This window comes from Anabrus simplex, chromosome 1 (genome assembly GCF_040414725.1).
Source record: "Anabrus simplex isolate iqAnaSimp1 chromosome 1, ASM4041472v1, whole genome shotgun sequence".
NCBI lineage: Eukaryota > Metazoa > Arthropoda > Insecta > Orthoptera > Tettigoniidae > Anabrus > Anabrus simplex.
This window is the reverse complement of record NC_090265.1, coordinates 456722041-456745281: the sequence shown is the minus strand read 5'-3', so window position 1 is coordinate 456745281 and position 23241 is coordinate 456722041. Positions and strand designations below refer to the sequence as shown.

The window sequence follows — 23241 nt, the reverse complement described above, 5'->3', positions numbered from 1 at the left end:
TACTCTTGATAAACATCGAATTCAATACGGATCAAACATCAGAATTATCACTTGTAACTAAGAGGTATGTTCCGAGCTGTCAGGGGAGAGATGGTGTGAAAAGACATTAGTAGACGAATAAGTTTGAGCGGTGTCTTTAAAAAGTAGGAAAGATCATAATATGAAGATAAAGTTGGAATTCAAGAGGACAAATTGGGGCAAACATTCTTTCATAGAAAGGGGAGTTAGGGACTGGAATAACTTACCAAGGGCGATGTTCAATAAATTTCCAATTTCATTGAAATTATTTAAGAAAAGGCTAGGAAAACAACAGACAGGGAATCTGCCACTTGCGCAACTGTCCTAAATGCAGATCAGGATTGATTGATTGATTGATTGATTGATTGATTGATTGATTGATTGATTGATTGATTGATTGATTGATTGATTGATTGATTGATTGATTGATTGATTGATTGATTGATTGATTGATTGATTGATTGATTGATTGATTGATTGATTGATTGATTGATTGATTGATTGATTTTCATATATATGGAAATGTCATTTCTTTCTTTATTTTAGTTTAAACAACAATAAAATTTTGCTAGAACCGTCTTATTAAGATACATTTTTAAATTCTAAAAACATTTCAGAAACCATTCTCAAAAACAAACCTCAAAACCCTACTATTTTGAAGTCTGCTACCTGTTAATGTACGTGTAGTGGTATAAGGTTTATTGATTCAAATCTGTAATTGACTGGATATTATGAGGTATCAATATCATTACTTACTTTCAATTTTAAAAGTGGTTTCTTTTTAACAATTACTTCTAGATTCCTGTTATCTTCCCAAGATTGAAGGCCCTTGTAGGAGCAATATTTCTAAATGGTATTATGATGTTGAACGGAAACAGTGTGGCCAGTTTATTTATGGTGGCTGTTTGGGTAACAACAACAAGTTCCAGACCAGAGAAGAATGTGAAGAACTCTGTGTAGTTCCAGACACAACTGGTAAGAAATATATGTTTATAGTTAGTTGGTCATTTATAACCAGAACTGCTGAATTTTAATAAAACTACTATTTTTCACTGAAATATCAGGAAATTAATATTTTTTAAATGATTTGGCAGAACAAGAACTTTAACTGAAAAGAAGGGCATGCTAGAGAAGGGGACATGATAACCAAGTAAAATAGTCACTGAATTCTCACCAATGTGTCATGGTTAAAATCTTGACCAATGGAGGAGAAACTTTTAAATTAAAAGTCATTTCCCTGTGATTCAGATTCCATGTAAAACTGGAGGTACCAGGTGAGTTGGCAATGCGGGTAGGGGTGCACAGCTGTGATCCAGTATGCGGCAACTCTTAAAATGGTTCTTCGTGGTTACCCATTTTCACACAAGGCAAATGCTGTGGCTGTATCTTAATTAAGGCCACGCCTGTTTCCTTCCCACTCCTAGACCTTTCCTATCCCATCGTCACCGTAAAACCTATCTCTGTCATTGCAACGTAAAGCAAATTGTAAAAAATACTAGAGGTCCCATGGCTATAACAATTGCTTCTAGATTCCTGTTATCTTCCCAAAATTGAAGGCCCTTGTGAAGGCTATTATCCTACATGGTCATGAACAACTACAAGATTGTTCTGTATGTTATAAATATAATGGATTTTGATCTCAAGTCAGCATTCCTCATAACATTTATCTTTCCAAAATAAGGTGAAATTTCTAATTGGAAATTAATTCTATAGTTCATTTCTAAATGGAAATTTCATTGAAAAATTTGATATAAATTACGAAAAATAGAATACAAGTAAATAAGAACATGAGATATAAGCCAATTATAGCTCTAAAAGGAATAATTGCACAATGCCCTCATTCATTCCCTTGAATCTAATCTCAAAACAAGATACACAAACTGTATACATGCTAAAAGGGACAATCCCTTGAATCAAGTCACTTGAACCAAAATACCCAAAATGTTTTCCCCGAATCAGTAATCCTAAAAGGCAGAAAGCCCTGAAGAATCCAAAACCCCTAACAGTACCAAGACCGAAACTAACAACTTATTCCATTGCTACACATCCACAATTTGGAATATGTACATTCAAATTATTTGTTCATATGGCAAGTAACAGTCTCACAATAATCGAGTATATGCCCCACAGGCAGGAAGTAATGATGACGAAAAGCAAGATTTCGTTGAAAATTCGGAGGACCATGTACAAGAGGATAATATTATGACAATAGGGGATCTAAATGCCCAAGTTGGAGTAGATAGAACAGGCTATGAAGAGGTAATGGGGGTTTTTGGATATGGGGGAAGGAATGCTGAAGGCAAGAATGTCCTAGATTTCTCTGCCAGAAATAAAAAGATAATAAAACACCTTCTTCAGGAAACAAGACGACCATAAAATAACCAGATACATCTGGGATGGAAGAACTAAAACATTCATTGATTATGTGAGAGATGTAAAAGGTATTCCCAGTGAATGTTTAGACAGCATTCACAGGCTACTAGTAGCGGACTTGAACTATAAGGTTGTGCGAGCATCTAGTACACAGAAAATACGAAGAATGCAAGATTGGAAATTGAAAGATGAGGCAAATGAAAAAAAGATTGTCAAGAGCAATTCTATATATATAGGTGAAACTGTGTGCGTGTGTGTCTCACATGGACTCAAAATCTATTGGACCGATTTCGCTGAAAATTTTACAATTTGTTCTTATTAACCAGAGACGGTTTAGGAAGTAGTCTGAACGAAATCCGATGGGTAGTTCTTTTACGAGTAATTTGACGTACTTAAATTAATTGCAAAGCCGCACCAAGATTAGATCGACTTGATGGTCCGGCAAGGAATTTTGTACATAGGGAGATGGGAACACGCCGCCATGTTTTATAAAGTATCCTTCTTGCTAGAAGTTTCATGACCGTGCTCTTTATTTGCAAGTAGCAATCCAACAAGCCGTGGTCAAGATGTTCTTTCATGTCATAGGCCCAGGTTTGATAGGTCTGCCAAGTTTGAAGTAGCTGTGCATTAGATGTGAAGAAATATTTAAGATACTGTGAAAATGATATATCAGCAAATTAATGACACGAGTTATCACCCACTCCTAACGAAAAGTAGCTGGGGGTTTGCGAGTTGAGCAAGGGGGAGTCTATACAGTATAACATAGAAATAAAAGTATGTAGGCTATGAGTATAATTTCAACATCTTTTCGTAAACCACTGGAGCAATTCCAACCAAACTTGGTACACTTATGATTTACTAGCTGGAGGAAAACACTGTGGGGCTGAGCCTCCCTTAGCATCCCTATAGGTAGGGGTGGGTAGGGGGTAGTGTATAAAAATAATCAAATCTATAGTTTTCAGGGTCACTGAGACGGACAGAGACACTCCGGATGTCTTTTACGTCCAAGTTCAGCCCCATCGTCATTGGGGGTGAGAAGGTATGAAAAATGTTAAAAAATGACCGAGCCACAATCGGTATAGGGGATGAGAAGGGGTTAAAAAGAAAATGTCCAAGATTGACCGAGATTATGGACTTATGCGTGTGTATGTTCAAGAATAGCTGTCAAATTTGGCACACTATCTGACAACTTTAGCACCCCCTAGGAGTGGAGGTCAAACGGGGTGAATATATAAAAAAGACCATATTAATATAGACTCTATAGTTTTCGGGGTCACTAATTTGAAGAGCGACACACCGGATGCCGTTTAAGTCCAAATTTAGTTCCTATCGGCATAGGGCGTGAGAAGGGGTGAAAAAGGAAAATGTCGAAATGACAGGGAATACGGATGAATGTGTGTCTATTCAAGCATAGCTTAAAGTAACTTGATACGCATATAACTTACTGTCTGAAGAAATTACTGTACGGGCATTAAACCCGTAGCACACCTAAAGGAATGGTGTGAAATGTAAAATATTCCAAAATGACCGATATTAGTATCGAATCCATAGTTTTAGGGGTGGCTGAGATGAACTGTAACACTCTGGATGCCATTTAAGGCAAAGTCCATTCCAAATGGGGACGGGGGTTAGGAGGAGTGAAAACGAATGTCGGAAACGACCAAGATTATAGATAATAGAAAATGGCCAATATTAATGTAGAATCCATAGTCACTGAGATGAACATTGGCAATCCGGTTGTCGTTTAAGCCCATGTTCAGTCCACATCTGCATGAGGGTTGAGAAGAGGTGAAAGATAAAATATCCAAAATTACCGAGATAACGGATATAGAGTAAGTATGTATGTTCAAGGATAGACTCAACTAAAATTGGTACACTTATCAATTACTATCTGAAAGATTACTGTGTGTGTAAAACACACTAATCACCCTTACGAGATGGGTGAAATGAAAAAAAAAGTAATCGCAAGAGACTCAGCCTCCATTGGGACTGGGGCTTAGATGGGGTGAAAGTAAATGGTCTAAAATGACCTATATTAGTGTTGAATCCACAGTTTTGTGGGGCTGCGAGGCTGATTGGTGACAGTCTTAACGACAGATTGTATCGTGTACACCATATCGACAGCGCAACGGGTAAATACATTTAAAAAAATTAAATCAAGTATTTCTCAGTCAATTCTGGCTTCCACGAAGACAAAGTTTAAGTCGAAAGTGAAACGCGAAAACGAACACATTAAATAACTCTAAAACTACATAATAGATCGCAAAATATCAATCGTCATCCCAATAAAGAATTATACAAAAAATCTTTTCACACATAATTAACAATACAAATCCTAAAGGTAAACATTCAAAAACTCTCCGGCTAACTCCACGTACTAGAGCCAGTAAATTGTACATTTGAACAGCTTGGAAGTTTTCCTCAAAGGAAAGACTGTCAAGGTGTTGCGATTAGCATTCGCACACATATGGAGAAATTAAGGAAGGAAATAATACAGTTAAGAAAAGTCGACATTAATTTAAAATAGGATAATAACTCAGGACAGCTGTATAGGACAAGCTATAGACCCATTGCTCTGCTTAGCATGATCTATAAACTTCTGGAAAGAATAATTTATAACCGTATTTACCATATCATTTTCAAAAACTTACCTGTGGAACAAGGTGGCTTCCGCCCGCACCTAAGCTGTACAGATCAGGTCCTTTTTATGACAACATTCATAGAGGCTAATTTTCAGAAACACCAGAAAACTTCAATTGCCTTCGTTGATCTAACAGCAGCATATGATACTGTGTGGAGACAAGGATTGATTCTCAAACTTCTACGAATCATTCCATGCCTGCACATTGGAAATCTTATTAACAACATGCTCAGTAACAGAAACTTCCGGGTTCAAATTGGCAATAGTATGAGCTCACTGAGGAATCTTAATAATGGTGTCCCACAAGTTTCTGTGCTGGCTTCCCTTTTGTTCTGTTTATATATAGCAGATATGCCAGAGACTACATCTAGGAAGTTTGGGCACGCAGATGACTGGGCCCTTGCTGTTAGCCATATAGACTTCGAAGTTACCGAGGATATTCTAGCCAGAGACCTATCTACTATGGGACGATACTTTCGTGACTGGAGGTTACAGCCAAGCGCAGCAAAGACAGTAGTTGCTTCGTTCCATCTCAACAATAAACAAGCGAATAGAGAACTGAAAGTTCACTTTGATGTCAGATTACTCTCACATACCAAGTATCCAAAATTTCTAGGAGTCATTCTAGATAGGACTCTTAGTTTCAAAGAACATCTTAGCAGAACTGCCGCCAAACTCAGAACCAGAAATAATATCCTGCAGAAACTGTGCGGCACTACGTGGGGGTCAACAGCTTCTACACTTCGGACTTCTGCTCTTGGACTAGTTTATCCCGTGGCTGAATATTGTGCTCCAATCTGGATAAACAGCGCTCATGATAAGCTTGTTGATACTCAGCTCAACCAAACCATGCGTTTAATATCAGGGACAATCAGATGTACTCCAACATACTGGCTGCCATCATTAAGTCATATACCACCTCCATCCGTGAGAAGAGAACAAGCACTTATCAAGGTGTACAATAATATGTGCAACAATTCTTCTCTTCCTGTACATCTTGACCTCCCTGTTATTAACAGGAAGATTCTTCGCTCTCGCCACCCTCCATTGAATACTGCAAGGAAGCTTGCTGAAAGTAATTTCAACATGATTGACAGCTGGAAGCAATTACGGAAGACCTCTGCAACACCAGAACAGCAAGCTATGCCATGCATCACATCTAAGCCACCAGGTTTTGAGCTCGCCAGAAAAATTTGGTGTACTCTAAACTGAATCAGAACTAATTGTGGTAGATGTGCAGACTCCCTTTATAAATGGAAGAAAATTCCATCTCCCGAGTATATTTGTGGTGCTGAAAGATAAACTGTTAAGCATAATATCCAAGAATGTCCTCTATCAGCCTTCTCAGGAGATTTAGCCGAGTTTCTGATGGCTACTCAAGACGGTGTTAATTATATTAGAGATACCAATCTGACATTTTGACTTAATGTGTTCAGACGTGAAAATAATTTTAAAATACTTTTATTGTGATGTGATTGTAAACCATACGATAAATAATAATAATTTTGGAAAATGAAATGTCACTCACTAAATTGTGATGATATGAGTTATGGAGAAATTTAGGTGCAGGGATTCGTAAGTAAACAGATAAGAAAAAGGCAAGGAATAGGCAATAAACTAAAGCGGAAAATAGAAGTAGAAGAGAAATACATTAAAAATTATGGCAACTGCCAGAACACCTTACGGTGCGAAATAACGGGCTACACTCCGTGGGACTGTTGAAATATTAACAGCCTCTCTTAGTGTTATTCGAAAACAATTGTAACCTCCAACGGTATTTCGCTGATATCCCACAGAATGGCAGCTTAACGTCTCTCTCCCCTTCTACCTAAGGAACGGTTTACAGGAATGATGACGAAAATGGCATAACGTTACATCCCTGCCGGCAAGCAGACTGAGACATTGCCATGGTAACGTTTCACATATAGTCCACGGATTTAAAAAAATCGGTAGTATAAGAGAAAATTGAAGACAACTGTTCAGGTTTACGTATAAACCCTCAGTCTATTCAGTGATTTTAAATCATATGCATATCTAAACCTTCCCCTAGATGAGTAGACTCTAAGTATACAGTTTGGTAAAGATCTATCTAGGCATTTCGCCGTGATGGTGGAGTAGACAGACAGACGGACAAAGAGACACGAAAGCTTAAATGCGCTGATACGGTCTTGAGTCGACCTTGAATGGATAAATATCTCAAAAATTGGCAAAATAAACGAATTACAGACAGCGTACCCCCTACAACTTAATTTGCATAGAAAAATACGCTATAATTCCGCCATCGTTTTATTTATTCACCTAACATTTTTTTTGCAATCTTAATTTTTTTTTTTAGTAATGATGACTGATGAAAGAGTAAGGGATAGTTGATTTAGTTTAAAATGTGGGACGCTCGCGTAGCCGTCTCATTGCTTTGCAGAAGTACTTTTGGCCTAATTCAATCCCTTACTGAGCCTATTTTCTTCCTGTATATGTGTGTTATAGGAATTAGCCCATATATTTACTGTATATACAGTATATATACACCGATATATAAAGAGAGATAGGAGTTTGTTTGTATGTAACGGGTAAATCGTAAACTACTGGACCGATTTTGAAATTGAGTACTAGGCTGCGAGAGGGGGATAACCCACACAGGCATGGAACTGAGATATTTTGAGTTTTGCGTTTGTCTATTGCATGAAACTGAGCATATTAACAGCCACACTTTTGTTCATAAGCCATTATTTATAGTAAAAAAAATATAGGAACATTAAAATCGTCTCCTAATACCCATTATTTATCTGAAAAATCTCAACTACAAATAACCAAATCTGAAAAATAAAATTTTTAAAATCCCTTGCCTCTACAACAGTCGAATTTCTTGTTACATTTAAGGTTTACTCATTTTGTTTCTGCGAGTCGTTTTACGTCGCACGAACACAGATAGGTCTTATGGCAACGATGGGACGGGAAAGGGCTAGAAATGGGAAGGAAGTGCCCGTGGCCATAATTAAGGTACAGTCTCAGCGCTTGCTTGGTGTGAAAATGGGAAACCACTGAAAACCATCTTCAGGGCTGCCGACAGTGGGGATCGAACCCACTATCTCACTGGCCACACTTAAGCGACTGCAGGTATCGAGCTCGGTTTAAGGTTTACTAATAGTGTCTGGGGTTTAAGTCATACCGACTCTTAAGCCATATTTCACAGTCTGCCATGATGTCAACAGTAAAACATATGACAGGAAACGTGTGTGTGTTGAGGAACCTGCGTGTATTATGTAAATGGCGGAAGTGCAAAGTGTTGACTGTGAGGAAAGGAACCTTAAGGAGGACACAAACTCCCAGTCACCAGGCCAAGGATATTAATCATTTACAATGAAAACCCCCCACCCGGCCGGGAATGGAACCCGAGGCCGCGGGGTGACAGGCGGACACGTTGCCCCTTACACCGCGGGGCCGGACCACTGCAAGCTTGCTATTCAGAGACATTCCAAAATCTTTTTTTTTTTGTACAGTGGGCGAGTAAAAGTGGATAAAAATTATTTATACATTGCGGAATAATATATATATTATAGTAATATCCATATGCTGTATGTCAATAACTCATCTTTTAAAAACTTGTGAATTTTTTTATTACGATAATAACAATGTTACAGAAAATAGAAGGAAAAAGAGGTACAAGAAGTTAAAAGACATAAAATAACAGAAAGGACCTACAACAGAGCAAAAAAGAAAGCAAAACACACTTGAAATAAAGACACTTGTTTCTTTAGATATTTACACCAGTTTTTGTCAAGTATGCTGCAATTGCACTGTGCACATGTAAGTCTCGAGTTGCCAGTAATAGCTGAATGTGCGTGGGTAAGGTAACCCGAAGGTACACAAGAATAGCGAACAATTCTCTGCGAAAGGATACAGTTCTACTGCACTCGAAGATGATGTGGTTCACAATTCCCGTCTTTCTTGCGCTACATGGACATTGTGCTGATTGGAGTTATTTGGAGGACTCCAATCCAGTTGAGGTGGGCGGGCATTGAAGCATGATTAAATCTCATCCTAATGATGGTAGTTACTTGGCCTCCGACCAATCTGACGTCTTGATATCATGGTTTGTGTGGGATAGCTGGCTGAATGCAGGCATAGTATCGTCCTTTGTGTTGAGTAGGCCTGTTCCACAGAGCTGCCCATTCAACATACGTTTTCCTTCTGCTAGTTACATACAATTCAGTACAAGGGAGGCGTAATGAAAGAAACAATCCAGTGTGTGCATCTTGTTTGGGCAGACTGTCAACTAGATCATTATATGGAAGTCCTGAGTCCCCTTTCACCCATAAAAATGACACACATTTTCCGCGCGATTTCATGACAGACGATAATTCTACTATTTCTTAGATGTAGGAGTGTATTCGTATGTTTCCTAGAGGTTGTACCAATTTCCTAATAGCACTATGAGAATCGGAATGATAAGTATCTTATGAACATTTGTTGACTGTGAGAGGACTTCTGGGGTATGCGCCGAGTTTCGACGCAGGACGGCCGTATTATCGTTCATTTGAAAGACGGGAAAAAGCTCCACATTAGCTCACCTAATGAACTGAACTTACATATGAGGCGGTTAGGTGGATTATCGGAGTGATATAACCATTGTGATGTGCCCACTTATTTTTTTAATTATTATTATTATTATTATTATTATTATTATTATTATTATTATTATTATTATTATTATTATTATTATTATTATTATTATTATTAGGTTTACGTGTGTGTTTGCGCGCGCGCGCACGCGTGTGTGTGTGTGTGTGTGGTGCCTTAACCAGTCAGCAGTCCATTTCTTCGGGAAATCCAGGTACCGGTAAGATTGTTGTTTTTGTTTGTTTGTTTGTTTGTTTGTTTGTTTTGTCTCAGTTAAAGTATGCCCGTTAGTCAGATAACTATGGTATTTCCTCATGACAATTACCTCTCTAAGAATAACACACTCCTCAGTCCTTCACAGACCATAGATGCCGGTAACTTTTTGAAACAAGAACGTTCACTATATCCTCATACTTTCCAGTGTTGTCACTTGAACAGCCTAAGTTTGCCCGCACACATTGACGAAATGCAGGCTATATTAAACAAAAATAGCGTCCATTTGATAGGTATTAGTGAAAGCTGGTTATCGCCATCAATTCCAAACAACATGGTTCGCCTTGACGGCTATAACCTCTACCGCCATGATCGTACAAATAGGAAGGGTGGAGGTATTGTTCTCTACTGTAGAGATGATCTGAAGAGCCGTGTCATTTGTACCTCATTGACCGGTGAATTGCCGAGGACGGAGTTTATATTCGTTGAAGTAGTTGCTAGTGGACAGAAAATACTTACTGGAATGGTTTACCGACACCTAAAGTATCTTACTTGACCGAATTTGAAACGCACCTACTTAACTTGCTATCAGCCTATCAACATTTCATTATATTGGGGGACTTCAATACAAATCTACTTACGAAGAAATACGATACTAAGAAACTAGAAGACTTGTTTTCCTCATGTGACTTGACTATCCTTGCTTCTGACCCTACTAACCATGTACGTACTGCCAACAACATTCCCCACACCTTAATAGATCTCGAAGCAACAAACAACCCTCAGAAAGTGGTAACCCACTGACAAATATCAGTACCGGCCGTGTCCACCCACGATCTTATATTTCTTGCGTATTCACTTCGCGTTCCAAAATATAAACCTTGGTATATAACGTGCAGGAATATGAAAGATATTGACATCTATGAATTAAGACACGATGAATCTTCCGTGGAATAGCATTTTAAATCTGACAGACATTGATGAAAAAATAAATAAATTTAATTCGTTAATACACAATCTATACAACAAACATGTACCGAAAAGACAGATCAGAATATCTCGCAAACCTAATCCATGGCTAACCTCTGCAGTTAAAAATATGATGTCTCAACGTGATGCTCTTTACCGACATTACAAACGTACTCAGGACCCAAATAACTATGAACAGTATAGAATAATTAGGAATAAAACTAAACAAATCATCCGTAATCTTAAATTTAAATATGTTCGCGAATCAGTAAGTAACCTAAATACGGCTAGTGCCTGGAGGCATCTCCGAGCCATGGACATAGGAAAAACACATGAACAGCTTCAGGTACCTGACATTCCACTCGACGATTTAAATGAGTATTTCACGGAAGAGAGAGCTCAGTCTAATCAAATTAGCAGACAACACGTAAATAACGTCCCAGCACCTGTCCCACAAAATCGCCCCTGCTTTGCCTTTCGTACGTCAGCACTAATGAAGTTAAGAAAGTCTTATATTCTATTAAATCCAAAGCAAGCGGTGTCGATGAAATTCCTATTACTTTCATACATAATATTATTCGCGCTATTCTACCCATTCTCACCCATATTTGTAATTACTGTCTCAAAACCTGCACATTACCGACAATTTGAAAGTACGCCAATGTAATTCCACTTCATAAAAACCCAGGTTCGAAACTCCTATCCGATTTCCATCCCATTTCGATTCTCCCTGCTCTCTCCAAAGCGTTAGAACGGTTGGTACATGCGCAAATACTGGAATACCTTCAGGCTCACTCTCTTCTTGACCCGCTGCAATCTGGCTTCAAGAAGGGTCATAGCACAGCCACTGCCTTACTCAAAGTGACTGAGGCATCAGACAAGCAATGGACAAAAGGCAAGTGACAATACTAACACTCCTTGACTTAAGCAGTGCTTTTGACACGATAAACATCCAGACATTGCTGATGAAGCTCAAATCGTTTTTCGGTAATGTTGCTTTAAAAAATTTTACCGCTTATCTTACAGATCGTATCCAACGTGTTACAGTACAAGATACTGCTTCTCAGTGGCGACTCCGGAAGTCAGGAACCCCCCAAGGTTCTGTTCTTGGTCCCCTTTTGTTTGCCCTCTATATAAATGACATCTCCTCTAAAGTATAATAGATATCACCTCTTTGCCGATGACCTCCAGATTCACTGCCACGTTAATATAAATGAAATATCGAATGCAATAAGAGATATTAACTCCGACCTTCAACAACTCAGTGTGTACGCCTGTGAAAACTCTCTACTCCTCAACCCCAAAAAACTCAAACAATCATTATCGGTTCTCTAAAATTATTAAACATCGTGTATAAAAATTATGCTCTTCCTCCGGTGACATTAAATGCCACCGTAATCCCGTTCAGTAAGGAAGTTAAGAACCTAGGCATGACCCTACCCGAAACTCTTGACTGGTCTGCACACGTAAGAAATTCATGTAGAAAGATGTACGCGACGCTACACCCTCTGAAACGACATAAGGACATTTTGCCACAAGACGTAAAGATAAAACTATTCCAAACTTTGATACTACCAATACTTGACTACTGCGACATTGTCCTAATTAATGCGACCCGTCAACAAACTATGAAACTTCAACGAGCATTGTAACTCTAGTCTTCGATTTGTTTTTAACATGAGTTACGATGCTCACATAACCCCTAGCTACACATTTCTTTCTTGGCTGAAACCCGAGAGGCGACGGAAATTCCACGTACTTACATTGATATATCGAACTCAGAAGGAAAATCTACCCACATACATCTCTTCAAAATTCCATTTGTTATCCTCATTCCATAATTGTAATACTAGATCTGGTACTTCCCTCGCTATTCCTGTCAACCACATTTCAACATATAACAGATCCTTCGTTGTGGCTGGGTCACGACTTTGGAATTCACTCCCAGCTGCTGTCAGGACTCTATATCAAACTTTAAGACCGCATGTAGAGATTACCTGTTGAATACCGCTGATTGTTTCGTGTGTATGATGACGTATGATAGGTTGTGTGATTGTGATTATTATTATTATTATTATTATTATTATTATTATTATTATTATTATTATTATTATTATTATAGTGTAATGTACATAATATTTAGCTTTATGGCCATACTTATATTTCCATTTACTTTATTACTTATTGTGTTCTCTTTATGCGTTGTTTATTTTTCCGTTTGTATCTTACATTTTCATTATGACTTAGTCTCTTTCTCTTTATTTTTACGCTCCGAATTTTATTCTATTTTATTTGTTGAACTCTGCTTTCTTTCTTCATTATATGTTGTCCAATTCTGTAATATTTAGCTTATCTTTGATTTTATGATAGAATAGTACATTTGTTTTATATATATATTATCTGTAAATTAATTATGTAGTTAAGTGTAAGAGAGCTTCATGAGCCCTACCTTCGCCACTGCTAAAGTCAATAAATAAATAAATAAATAAATAAATAAATAAATAAATAAATAAATAAATAAATAAATAAATAAATAAATAAATAAATAAATAAATAAATAAATAAATAAAAATATTTTTTTTGCTAGGGGCTTTACGTCGCACCGACACAGAGAGGTCTTATGGCGACGATGGGATAGGAAAGGCCTAGGAGTTGGAAGGAAGCGGCCGTGGCCTTAATTAAGGTACAGCCCCAGCATTTGCCTGGTGTGAAAATGGGAAACCACGGAAAACCATTTTCAGGGCTGCCGATAGTGGGATTCGAACCTACTATCTCCCGGATGCAAGCTCACAGCCGCGCGCCTCTACGCGCACGGCCAACTCGCCCGGTGTTAAATAAATAAATAATACATTGACTCCCGAATGGCGACAAGTTCAGCAGTGTAGATGGATGCTTCAATAGGAATAAAAAAAAAATGATCATGTTCCAGTGTTTGCACGCAAAAAAAGTATTCAAAACGAACTGAATCTGTAAACTTTTCACCGTCAGTATGTCCGACTCGTTGGCTGAACGGTCAGCGTACTGTATTGTAACAATGTAATTGTAACAAGGTTGAAGGCAGCCGGATTAAACCCACTCCCGTAGCACGGAAGTTGAACAAAAACGCAAGGCAAGGGTCGTGATACAGACGATCCAACTTTTTTCAATTCAAACTACAAATAGCAAACTTCATATTCTCCACCCAACAGGAGATAAGAGACATGAAAACACCGGATGCCTTCTTAAGGAAACTTTTTACCAACAGTTCAACAAAAATACTTCACATAGTGCATACAAGTTCTTCAGTAATCAACGAACTTATGGAAAATTCACAAGACTTATAGTGAACTATATTTTAGTCCATCAGTGTTTTTAACATTAAGATTTTTAATAATAAGTCATAGTTTAACTAACAATTGCCTTTAATGCATCCCCCCTCTACCCCCCGCCCCCCACATCCATTCACACATGCACTACTAACACTTGTTTATAAGGTTTTAAGAAAATTGTGAGACTGTTCTTAGCTAATTTTACTTTTGCCAAATGTAAGCAGCTGATGATGAATGCAATGCATTCGAAACATGTTCTGAACTTTTAATTTAATGTCTATCGAAATAGCCTAAGGCTAAATAAAAGTGAAAGTATCGATCAGGTGGATTCTTGTTCCTTCAATTAATTAATTGGATCATATAGTCGATACGGATATGAAGTGGATAGTATGTAACAAATAAGCCCTATGGGCCCGAAAACCATGTTTTAAGGCCCTAAAACCAACCGTTATGGAGATTTTGGCACCACACTATCCCTGCTCTGGGAATCGGATAAAAGAAACGAACTGCCAACCATAGCAACATCAGCTCCAGGATTCTAGAGCAGCGAGATTATGTATGTACATTTGGGCATAGCTGCCAACCAAAATTGGTACAAATAAGACTTACTATCTGGAAAGAATATACTGTTGTGTAAGGTACTCATAGGACTCTTTTGGGCGGGGATGGAAAGGGGGTGAACTATAAAAATCTTATCTTACTTACTCTATATAAATGGATGTATGTGTGTGTGTGTAAATGACACATCTCCTCCTAAACCACTGGAGCAATTTCAACCAAATTTGGTACACGTATTACTTACTATCGGGAGACGAACACTGTGGGGGTAAGCCCTCCCTAACACCCTTAAGGGAGGGGGTCAGGGGGTAGTTATAAAAATAATCGAGAATACTGCCGAATTCATAGTTTTCGGGGTCGCTGTGTTGAAAAGTAATACTCCAGAAATTTTTAAAGTCCAAGTTCAGCCCCCTTTTAGGTGGGGAGCGAATGGGGGGTGAGATATAGAAATAATTAAAAACAGTTTCGAATCTATAGATTTCAGGTTCTCTGATATGAATAGTAATACTCCGGATTTTTTGCAAGTCCAAGTGGGGGGCGAAGGGGGTGAGATATAAAAATAATCGAAAAACTATATATAAAAATCTTATCTTTTTCTTCTTCATATATATAAAAATGGATGTGTGCGTGTGTGTGTGTGTGTGTGGGTGTAGGTGGGTGTGTGTGTGGGTGGGTGTGTAAATGACACATCTCCTCCTAAACCACTGGAGCAATTTCACCAAACTTGGTACACTTATCAATTAGTATCAGGAGACAAACCGCGTGGGGGTGAGACACCCCTAGCACCCTTATGGACAGCGGGCGAGGGGGTGGTATAAAAATAATCTAGAATATTATCGAATCCATAGTTTTTGTGGTCGCTGAATATTTTAAAGTTCATGTTCAGCCCCCTTTGGGGTGTGGGTGAGGGGGGGAGGGAGTGAGATATAAAAATAATCAAAAACAGTGTAGAATCTACAGTTTTCTGGATCACTGAAATGATTGGTGACAATCCGGATTTTTATCTCTTAGGGGTGGGGGGCGAGAGGGGGACAGTCTCATTGACAGTTGAAATCCTGTACATCGTATCTATAGTGTGACGGCTAAATACATATAGTTATCACTTATTAATTCTTGACAGGATCAAATACTTCCCAGTCGATTCGAGCTTCCATAAGGACGAAGTTATACTCGAAAATTAAATAATATAAAACTTGAAATCATACACATCTAAATAATTTTAAAACTACGAAATAGATCGTAACATATCAATCTGCAAGTCAAAAAGGAATTCTATAAAAATTCACATAACTAACTGGTATTGCAAATCTTAAAGGTAAATATTCAGAAACTATCTGGGCAACGCCGGGTACTACAGCTAGTCCACATATATACACAGAGAATCTTATGTATAATATTCATAAATCATAGTAATGGACCAGATCATAAAATCTATGAAGGAAATGGACAAGAAAACTAAACACCTTGGTATATACATGTTGATACAGGAAGAAACAAAAGTAGGAGTACAGAATAAACTGGCTGTTTGGAACAAGTTTAAAAAATTTGAACTGAAAGTGAAAAAGAAATATAAAAGACCATAGAAATGACAATGAACAAAAGACAAACAAATTCAAATATCTTTATGGAAGGAACCAAATTAGAATCAGCTTACCACTTCAAATACCTCGTAAGTATAATAGCAAAAGACAACACAGTCAAGCAGGACATACTCAGCAGGATTCAGAAGGCATCTGACTTTTACAATCAAGTTTAAAATCTACTTTGGGGTGTCAAAATACCCCCAGAAAACCAAAATAACTACATATCACACCTATTTTATACCAACTCTCATTTATATTTTGAAGACATGTACTCGTTGAACAAAGACCTCAGGAGAATTCAAGCATCAGAAATGATATTCATTAGAACTATGAAACAAAAAACCCAGAAGGGATAGGAGAAATGAAGTAAACAGGATGGTTCCTATCACCAGTAAGAGAACTGAAGGGAAATATTTCAAACTCAAAGTGGAAGGAACAATATCTAGAAGAACACAAAGGTAACGCTGGATAGAGACTGTGAAATCAGAAGTGGAGGGAAGATGTCCAAGAAGAAAAAATGTATGAAGTGATGAGGGCTTGTATGCCACATGCAGAAAACTGGAGTTGGAGAATGATAAATGATCACAGATGCAATAGGATGCTGCGTAATTTAGATCCATAATCCACCAGAAAACATGATGGTCAATGTTAACAAAGGGAAGATAAAAGTACATTACAGCTTAGGATAGTTGACTTTAGTTAACAAAGAAAAAGAAAACAAATTGTATTAATTGCATTCTCTGGAGTTTAGGGATGGTGGATTAGGTCAGGGCTTCAAGGAGGAGTAGTAGTGGTCGGAACATGTTTAAATGGGAATTTCATTTGCATAGAGGAGGATCTTTGTATCTAGTCTCCAGGAAGTACTATCAAGTCTTTGGAGAAACTCAAAGCATTTGCTGGCAGTTTGATTTGGTGAGAGAAGATGAGGGCAAATTGTGAAATGTTATTTATAAAAATTATGCCCGGATGCATAAAAAATGATCAAGCAAATAATGCAATGCCCATACATTGATTATATATGGCAAGGCAGATAAGATTAGGATTGTACATAGAAGCATCAACACAACATTTAGCGTAAAAGATTATGGTGTTGGTCTTGGTGGGTTTGAGACAAAGATGCCAGCAGTCACGAAGTTGTTTATGTAGGACTGTACTTGGATATTTATCTCATGGATGGATGTTAATGAAGAAAATATTGCAGTGTCATCAGCATATTTTGAAGGTGAAGAGAGGGTGGTGGGAGAGGAATATCTGTGAAGAAGAATATGTATATGTATAACCCTGTGTCATAGGTGTAATATTCAAGAATGGTCATACAAGGATTTCATGAGAATGGAGTTGAAATTAAAATATGGATGTATAAATATTATAAGCAGACAGACCACTGAAGACCATCTGTCAACTTACAAAGTATTCAACCAGTAATGGCTGCATACAAAATCACTATCCTAGCCCAAGTACTGATCCCGAAAGAACTGCCTTAGATGAAACTTATCCAGCATTCATTACCGAGCATTACAAAGATTACAGTTGATACATCCCCCAGTCCTGACCCTCTTCGAACGTGAGTCATGAGAGGGGCTCACCTGCAGACATTATAGCTTTAATTCCTACAAGAATGTTGAAAACATATTTTGTTTCCTGATGCCTCAAGAAGGCGTGGATCGTCCTCGTTCACAAATCAGGAAACGAGATGGCTACACGTAACTGACAACATATCAGCATCTGTTCGGTCATTAGAAGTATTATTGAACTAGTCTGCGATTGGAAATTGCATGAATTTGTTTCATTCCATGAAAACATCAAGTAGGTTTCACCAATACTCCAGGCTTCCACCTAAACATTTTAAAGAATGCCAAAGACACCAAGTCTGATATAACAGCTGTCTTTCTTGATATACATAAAGCCTTTGACAACATTGGCGTTGAATATCTGAAGAAAACTCTGGAGAACTCCACAGTCCCTTCCAAATAAACTGCCTTTATTTTATTGTTACAAGAAGGAAATGAGACACAAATTGATTCTTATCATTCAACAACAAAGCCCATTAAATTTTTGGGAGGCATAATGCAATGCCCATTCTATATAATTTAGTTACAATCCACATTCTCAACGAGGTTCCTGAAGAAACTGTAGCAACCAAATACAGGTTTTTCACTAATAGCTGGTCTGAGACCTCCAACAGTCCCCACATTTGCTGATGGCATAGTAATTATCAGAAAGGACAAGGATTCTGTATGGAATTGACAAGAATGGCCTTACAACAATTTAATGAGATTGGAGTTGAAATTAAAATATGGACGTATAAACATTATAAACAGACAGCTCATTGAAGACTATCTGTAAGGAATCCATGAAATATCTAAGTTTTCAGAATGTAATCTCTTTTAATCCTTAACATTTCTCAGAACACAATGCAGAACTTGTGTACTAAGACTGTATTACTCACTCCTTCCCCTCTGCTGCATGCTGATCAGAAACGTTGCAATATTAACAGTTCCATCTGTCCAGCCCTCATCTACCCTTACCAGAGTGTTCCTCTAAACTTAATCCTGGTGAAATTCCTCATTGATGCAGACAAATTGATGAAATCAAACAGAAATCCATCAGTTACCAGCCAATCTACAAGATGGTATGATGTACAGTCATAGAAAATTTAAGGGATTTGGTCTATTCTGTACAGAACGGGGGTATTCCTACAACAAATTAATGGTCTGCAAATTCTGAAGAAATATTGTAACTCCTATGTCTTCAGTACAGGAAACCTTGAGGAAGAAAACAAAACTTACTCAACAAGACTCAATCCATCAGCTGATGACAACATGGTGAATCCTAAGGATGGATTTTTAGACTCTCAGAAGATCAGAGAAATATTAAAAGACCTAGAATTTAAGAAGTTGTGTGATCTCCCTCACAAAGGCAAAGGAGTTATCCTTTTGAAAAAGTATCCAATTTCCAGTAAATGGGTCAACCACTATGATGGATTATCACACAGCAAATGGAGAGACAGTCTTAAGATCACTGGGAATGTAGCAGTAGTTCTGCTATACCCAGTAGGACCATGGATAACAACCGTGGTAGGCACTTCCTCAACGAGATTGAAACACTTGCATGTGTCCTTGGTTCCTGCCATCACACATCCATTATCCAAGCCCTCAGAACATGAAGAGATCCACGGACTGGCAGAGAATGGAAGCGCTCAAAGGATCAAAAACAGTACAACAAAAACAACAATAAAGAACATATAACTGTTCCAACTGCCTGCTTCAAATCCTCTGAGAGTCATCCTGGCAATGTTGATTGTGAGAAAAAGGGAATATATGAACCCATAATTCCATCCAACAAGCAAGCATACAAACTAAAAAAGTATCGAAGTCATTGCCTTGCTGATTTGGAGTAAGGGCACAATACCAAGAAATGTTTGTTGAGATCTGCAAGACATTCCACCAATCAAAATCATTGATGGAAAACATTGCAATTTATGTCTTAAAATCATCAATAAGTATTTTTGGAGAATTCCTTTAAAATGCAATGTACGAGTCTTTTTCTTTATTTTTCTATTACACATTTTTAACTGGTACTTTCTCTTTTAAGCAGCCTGTAAATTGAGGAAGTGTTACTATGTTATATACCTAATGAAGTTTTTAGCAATTTGATTGTGGAGAAAGGAAGTAGTGATGAGAGTGAGAGAAAAAAGAAGTGAAGTTTGAGAAAACATGTTGAGAGCCAGACAGTATCAAAGGGAATGTAGAGAGAAGTGTAGGCCAGTTGGAGGTAATTAATCAGTCTCTATCAATCACTACTGATCTGCATTTAGGGCAGTTGCCCAGGTGGCAGATTCCCTATCTGTTGTATTCCAAGCCTTTTCTTAAATGATTGCAAAGAAATTGGAAATTTACTGAACATCTCCCTTGGTAAGTTATTCCAATCCCTAACTCCCCTTCCTATAAACAAATATTTTCCCCAATTTGTCCTCTTGAATTCCAACTTTATCTTTATATTGTGATCTTTCCTGCTTTTAAAGACACCATTAAAACTTATTTGTCTACAGATGTCCTCCCACGCCATCTCTCCACTGACAGCTCGGAACATACCACTTACTGTAGTCGAGCAGCTCGTCTCCTTTCTCACAAGTCTTCCCAGCCCAAACTTTACAACATTTTTGTAACACTACTTTTTTGTCGGAAATCGCCCAGAACAAATCGAGCTGCTTTTCTTTGGATTTTTTCCAGTTCCTGAATCAAGTAATCCTGGTAAGGGTCCCATACACTGGCACCATACTCTAGTTGGGGTCTCACCAGAGACAAATATGCTCTCTCCTTTACATCCTTACTACAACCCCTAAATACTCTCAAAACCATGTGCAGAGATCTGTACCCTTTATTTACAATCCCATTTATGTGATTACCCCAATGAAGATCTTTCCTTGTATTAACGCCTAGATACTTACAATGATCCCCAAAAGGAACTTTCACCCCATCAATGCAGTAATTAAAACTGAGAGGACTTTTCCTATTTTGTGAAACTCACAACCTGAATTTTAACCCCGTTTATCAACATACCATTGCCTGCTGTCCATCTCACAACATTTTCGAGGTCACACTGCAGTTGCTCACAATCTTGTAACTTATTTATTACTCTGTACAGAATAACATAATCTGCAAAAAGCCTTATCTCTGATTCCACTTCTTTACACATATCATTGATGTATATAAGAAAACATAAAGGTCTAATAATACTGCCTTGAGGAATTCCCCTCTTAATTTTTACAGGGACAGATAAAGCTTCACCCAATCTAATTCTCTGAGTTCTATTTTCCAGAAACAGAGTCCAATTGCACTCATTTTTGCCACTAGTCTCCCATGATCTACCCTATCAAATGCCTTAGATAAGTCAATCGCAATACAGTCCAATTGACTTCCTGAATCCAGGATATCTGTTATATATTGCTGGAATCCTACAAGTTGGGCTTCAGTGGAATAACCTTTCCTAAACCCAAACTGCCTTCTATGGAACCAATTATTAAGTTTGCAAACATGTCTTATATAATCAGAAAGAATGCTTTCCCAAAGCTTACATACAATGCATGTCAAACTGACTGGCCTGTAATTTTCAGCTTTATGTCTATCACCCTTTCCTTTAGATACGGGGGCTACTATAGCAACTCTCCATTCATTTGGTAAAGTTCCTTCATGCAAACAATAATCAAACAAGTACTTCAGATATGGTACTATATCCCAACCCATTGTCTTTAGTATATCCCCCGAAACCTTATCAATTCCAGCTGCTTTTCTAGTTTTCAACTTTTGTATCGTACTGTAAATGTCATTGCTGTCATAGGTAAATTTTAATTCTTCTTTAGTATTAGTCACCTCTTCTGTCGGGACATTATCCTTATAAGCAACAACCTTTACATACTGCTAACTGAATACTTCTGCCTTTTGAAGATCCTCACATACACACTCTCCTTGTTCATTAATGATTCCTGAAATGTCCTTCTTGGAACCTGTTTCTGCCTTAAAGTCATCATCATCCTAAACCATCTCCAGTTTCCCGGGTGTGGTATATGAGCCTCCTCCATCTCATCCTGTCCTTGTACCATTCTTCCTCCACCAACTTGTCCCAATCATGACCTCTCAGCATTACATCGCTCTTAACTAAATCTATCCATTTCCTTCGTGGCCTTCCCACGGGTCGTCTTCCTTCTACCTTTCTGTCAAATTCCTTCCTTGCAGTTCTGTTTACTGGCATCCTCTTCATGTGACCAAACCACTTCAGTCTTGATACCTGAATCTTATTTAGGAGAGAATTGTTTATTCCTACTTCTTCTCTAATTTTCTCATTCCTAATCTTGTCTTTCCTGGTTTTCTGGATCATAGTGTGTAGGAATTTCATTTCAGCTGCCTGAAGTTTGGAATTATCTCTATTGGTCAGTGTTGTGGTTTCGAGACTGTATGTAAGAATTGGTGTATAATAGGACTTGTACAATGTCATTTTTGTTTTCATGGGTATTTGCTCATCCCACAGCAGGTGTCTTACCTGGTGGTAGAATTGTGTTGCCTTATTGATTCGATTGTTCACCTCATGTTTTGCTAGGTTGTCATTTGATATAACGCTACCCAAGTATTTGAAAACTGGAACGCTGTCCAGTTGAGCTTCATTTAACATGACTATTGGTTCTGCTCCTTCCCCATACACTTTCATCACCACCGTCTTGGTCTTGCTGATGTTTAAACCATATTTCTTAAACTCCTCATTCCAGCTTTGTATTCTCTCTCCCAATTCATATTCTGAGTCACTCCAGATCGCAACATCATCTGCAAATGTGAAGGCTTTGATATCTCCATGTTCTTTCCTTTTAATAGATTTCATTACTACATCCATTACAATAATAAATAGAAGTGGTGACAATGAGCTGCCCTGCTGCACTCCTCTCTTTGTTTCAAACCAGTCCGACAAACCACATCCTACTTGCCTTAAAGTACCTATATATAATCTTCCATTTTTCACTAAAATTTGTATGGCCGCCAATTATGCTTGCCATCATGTTATCCTTGGCTGACTTCTTTGCTAGATTCAATTTCCTAGTAAGTTCCTTCAATTTCTCCTTACTTCCACAGCCATTTCTAACTCTATTTCTTTCCAACCTGCACCTCCTTCTTAGTCTCTTTATTTCTCTGTTATAATATAGTGGAACTTTAACATTCCTTACCACCTTTAAATGTACAAATCTATTTTCACATTCCTCAACAAATGCTTTAAACCCATCCCAGAGTCTGTTTACATTTTTGTTTACCGTTTTCCACCGGTCATATTATTAAAAACTCCCTCAAGCCTGTTTTATCAGCCATATGGTACTGCCTAACTGTCCTAATCTTAATCTCTTCCTTTCTTTCACATTTATTTTTAATTACCACAAAAACAGCTTTGTGATCACTAATACCATATATTACTTCGGTTT

At 37.9% G+C, this 23241-nt stretch overlaps 1 protein-coding gene across 5 annotated transcripts in view; it reads left to right on the top strand.

Annotated features, from left to right (window-relative positions):
• Positions 1-23241, top strand: part of LOC136856946 (uncharacterized) — a 317012-nt gene that overhangs the window by 70714 nt on the left and 223057 nt on the right. For 4 of the 5 annotated variants that reach the window (XM_067135234.2, XM_068225017.1, XM_067135236.2 and 1 more), the window contains one exon: positions 817-993. The exons of the other annotated variant lie outside the window; for it this stretch is intronic. In XM_067135234.2, the coding sequence (XP_066991335.2) occupies positions 817-993 (177 nt within the window). The remainder of the gene's footprint in view (positions 1-816; positions 994-23241) is intronic. 5 annotated transcript variants of the gene reach the window in all.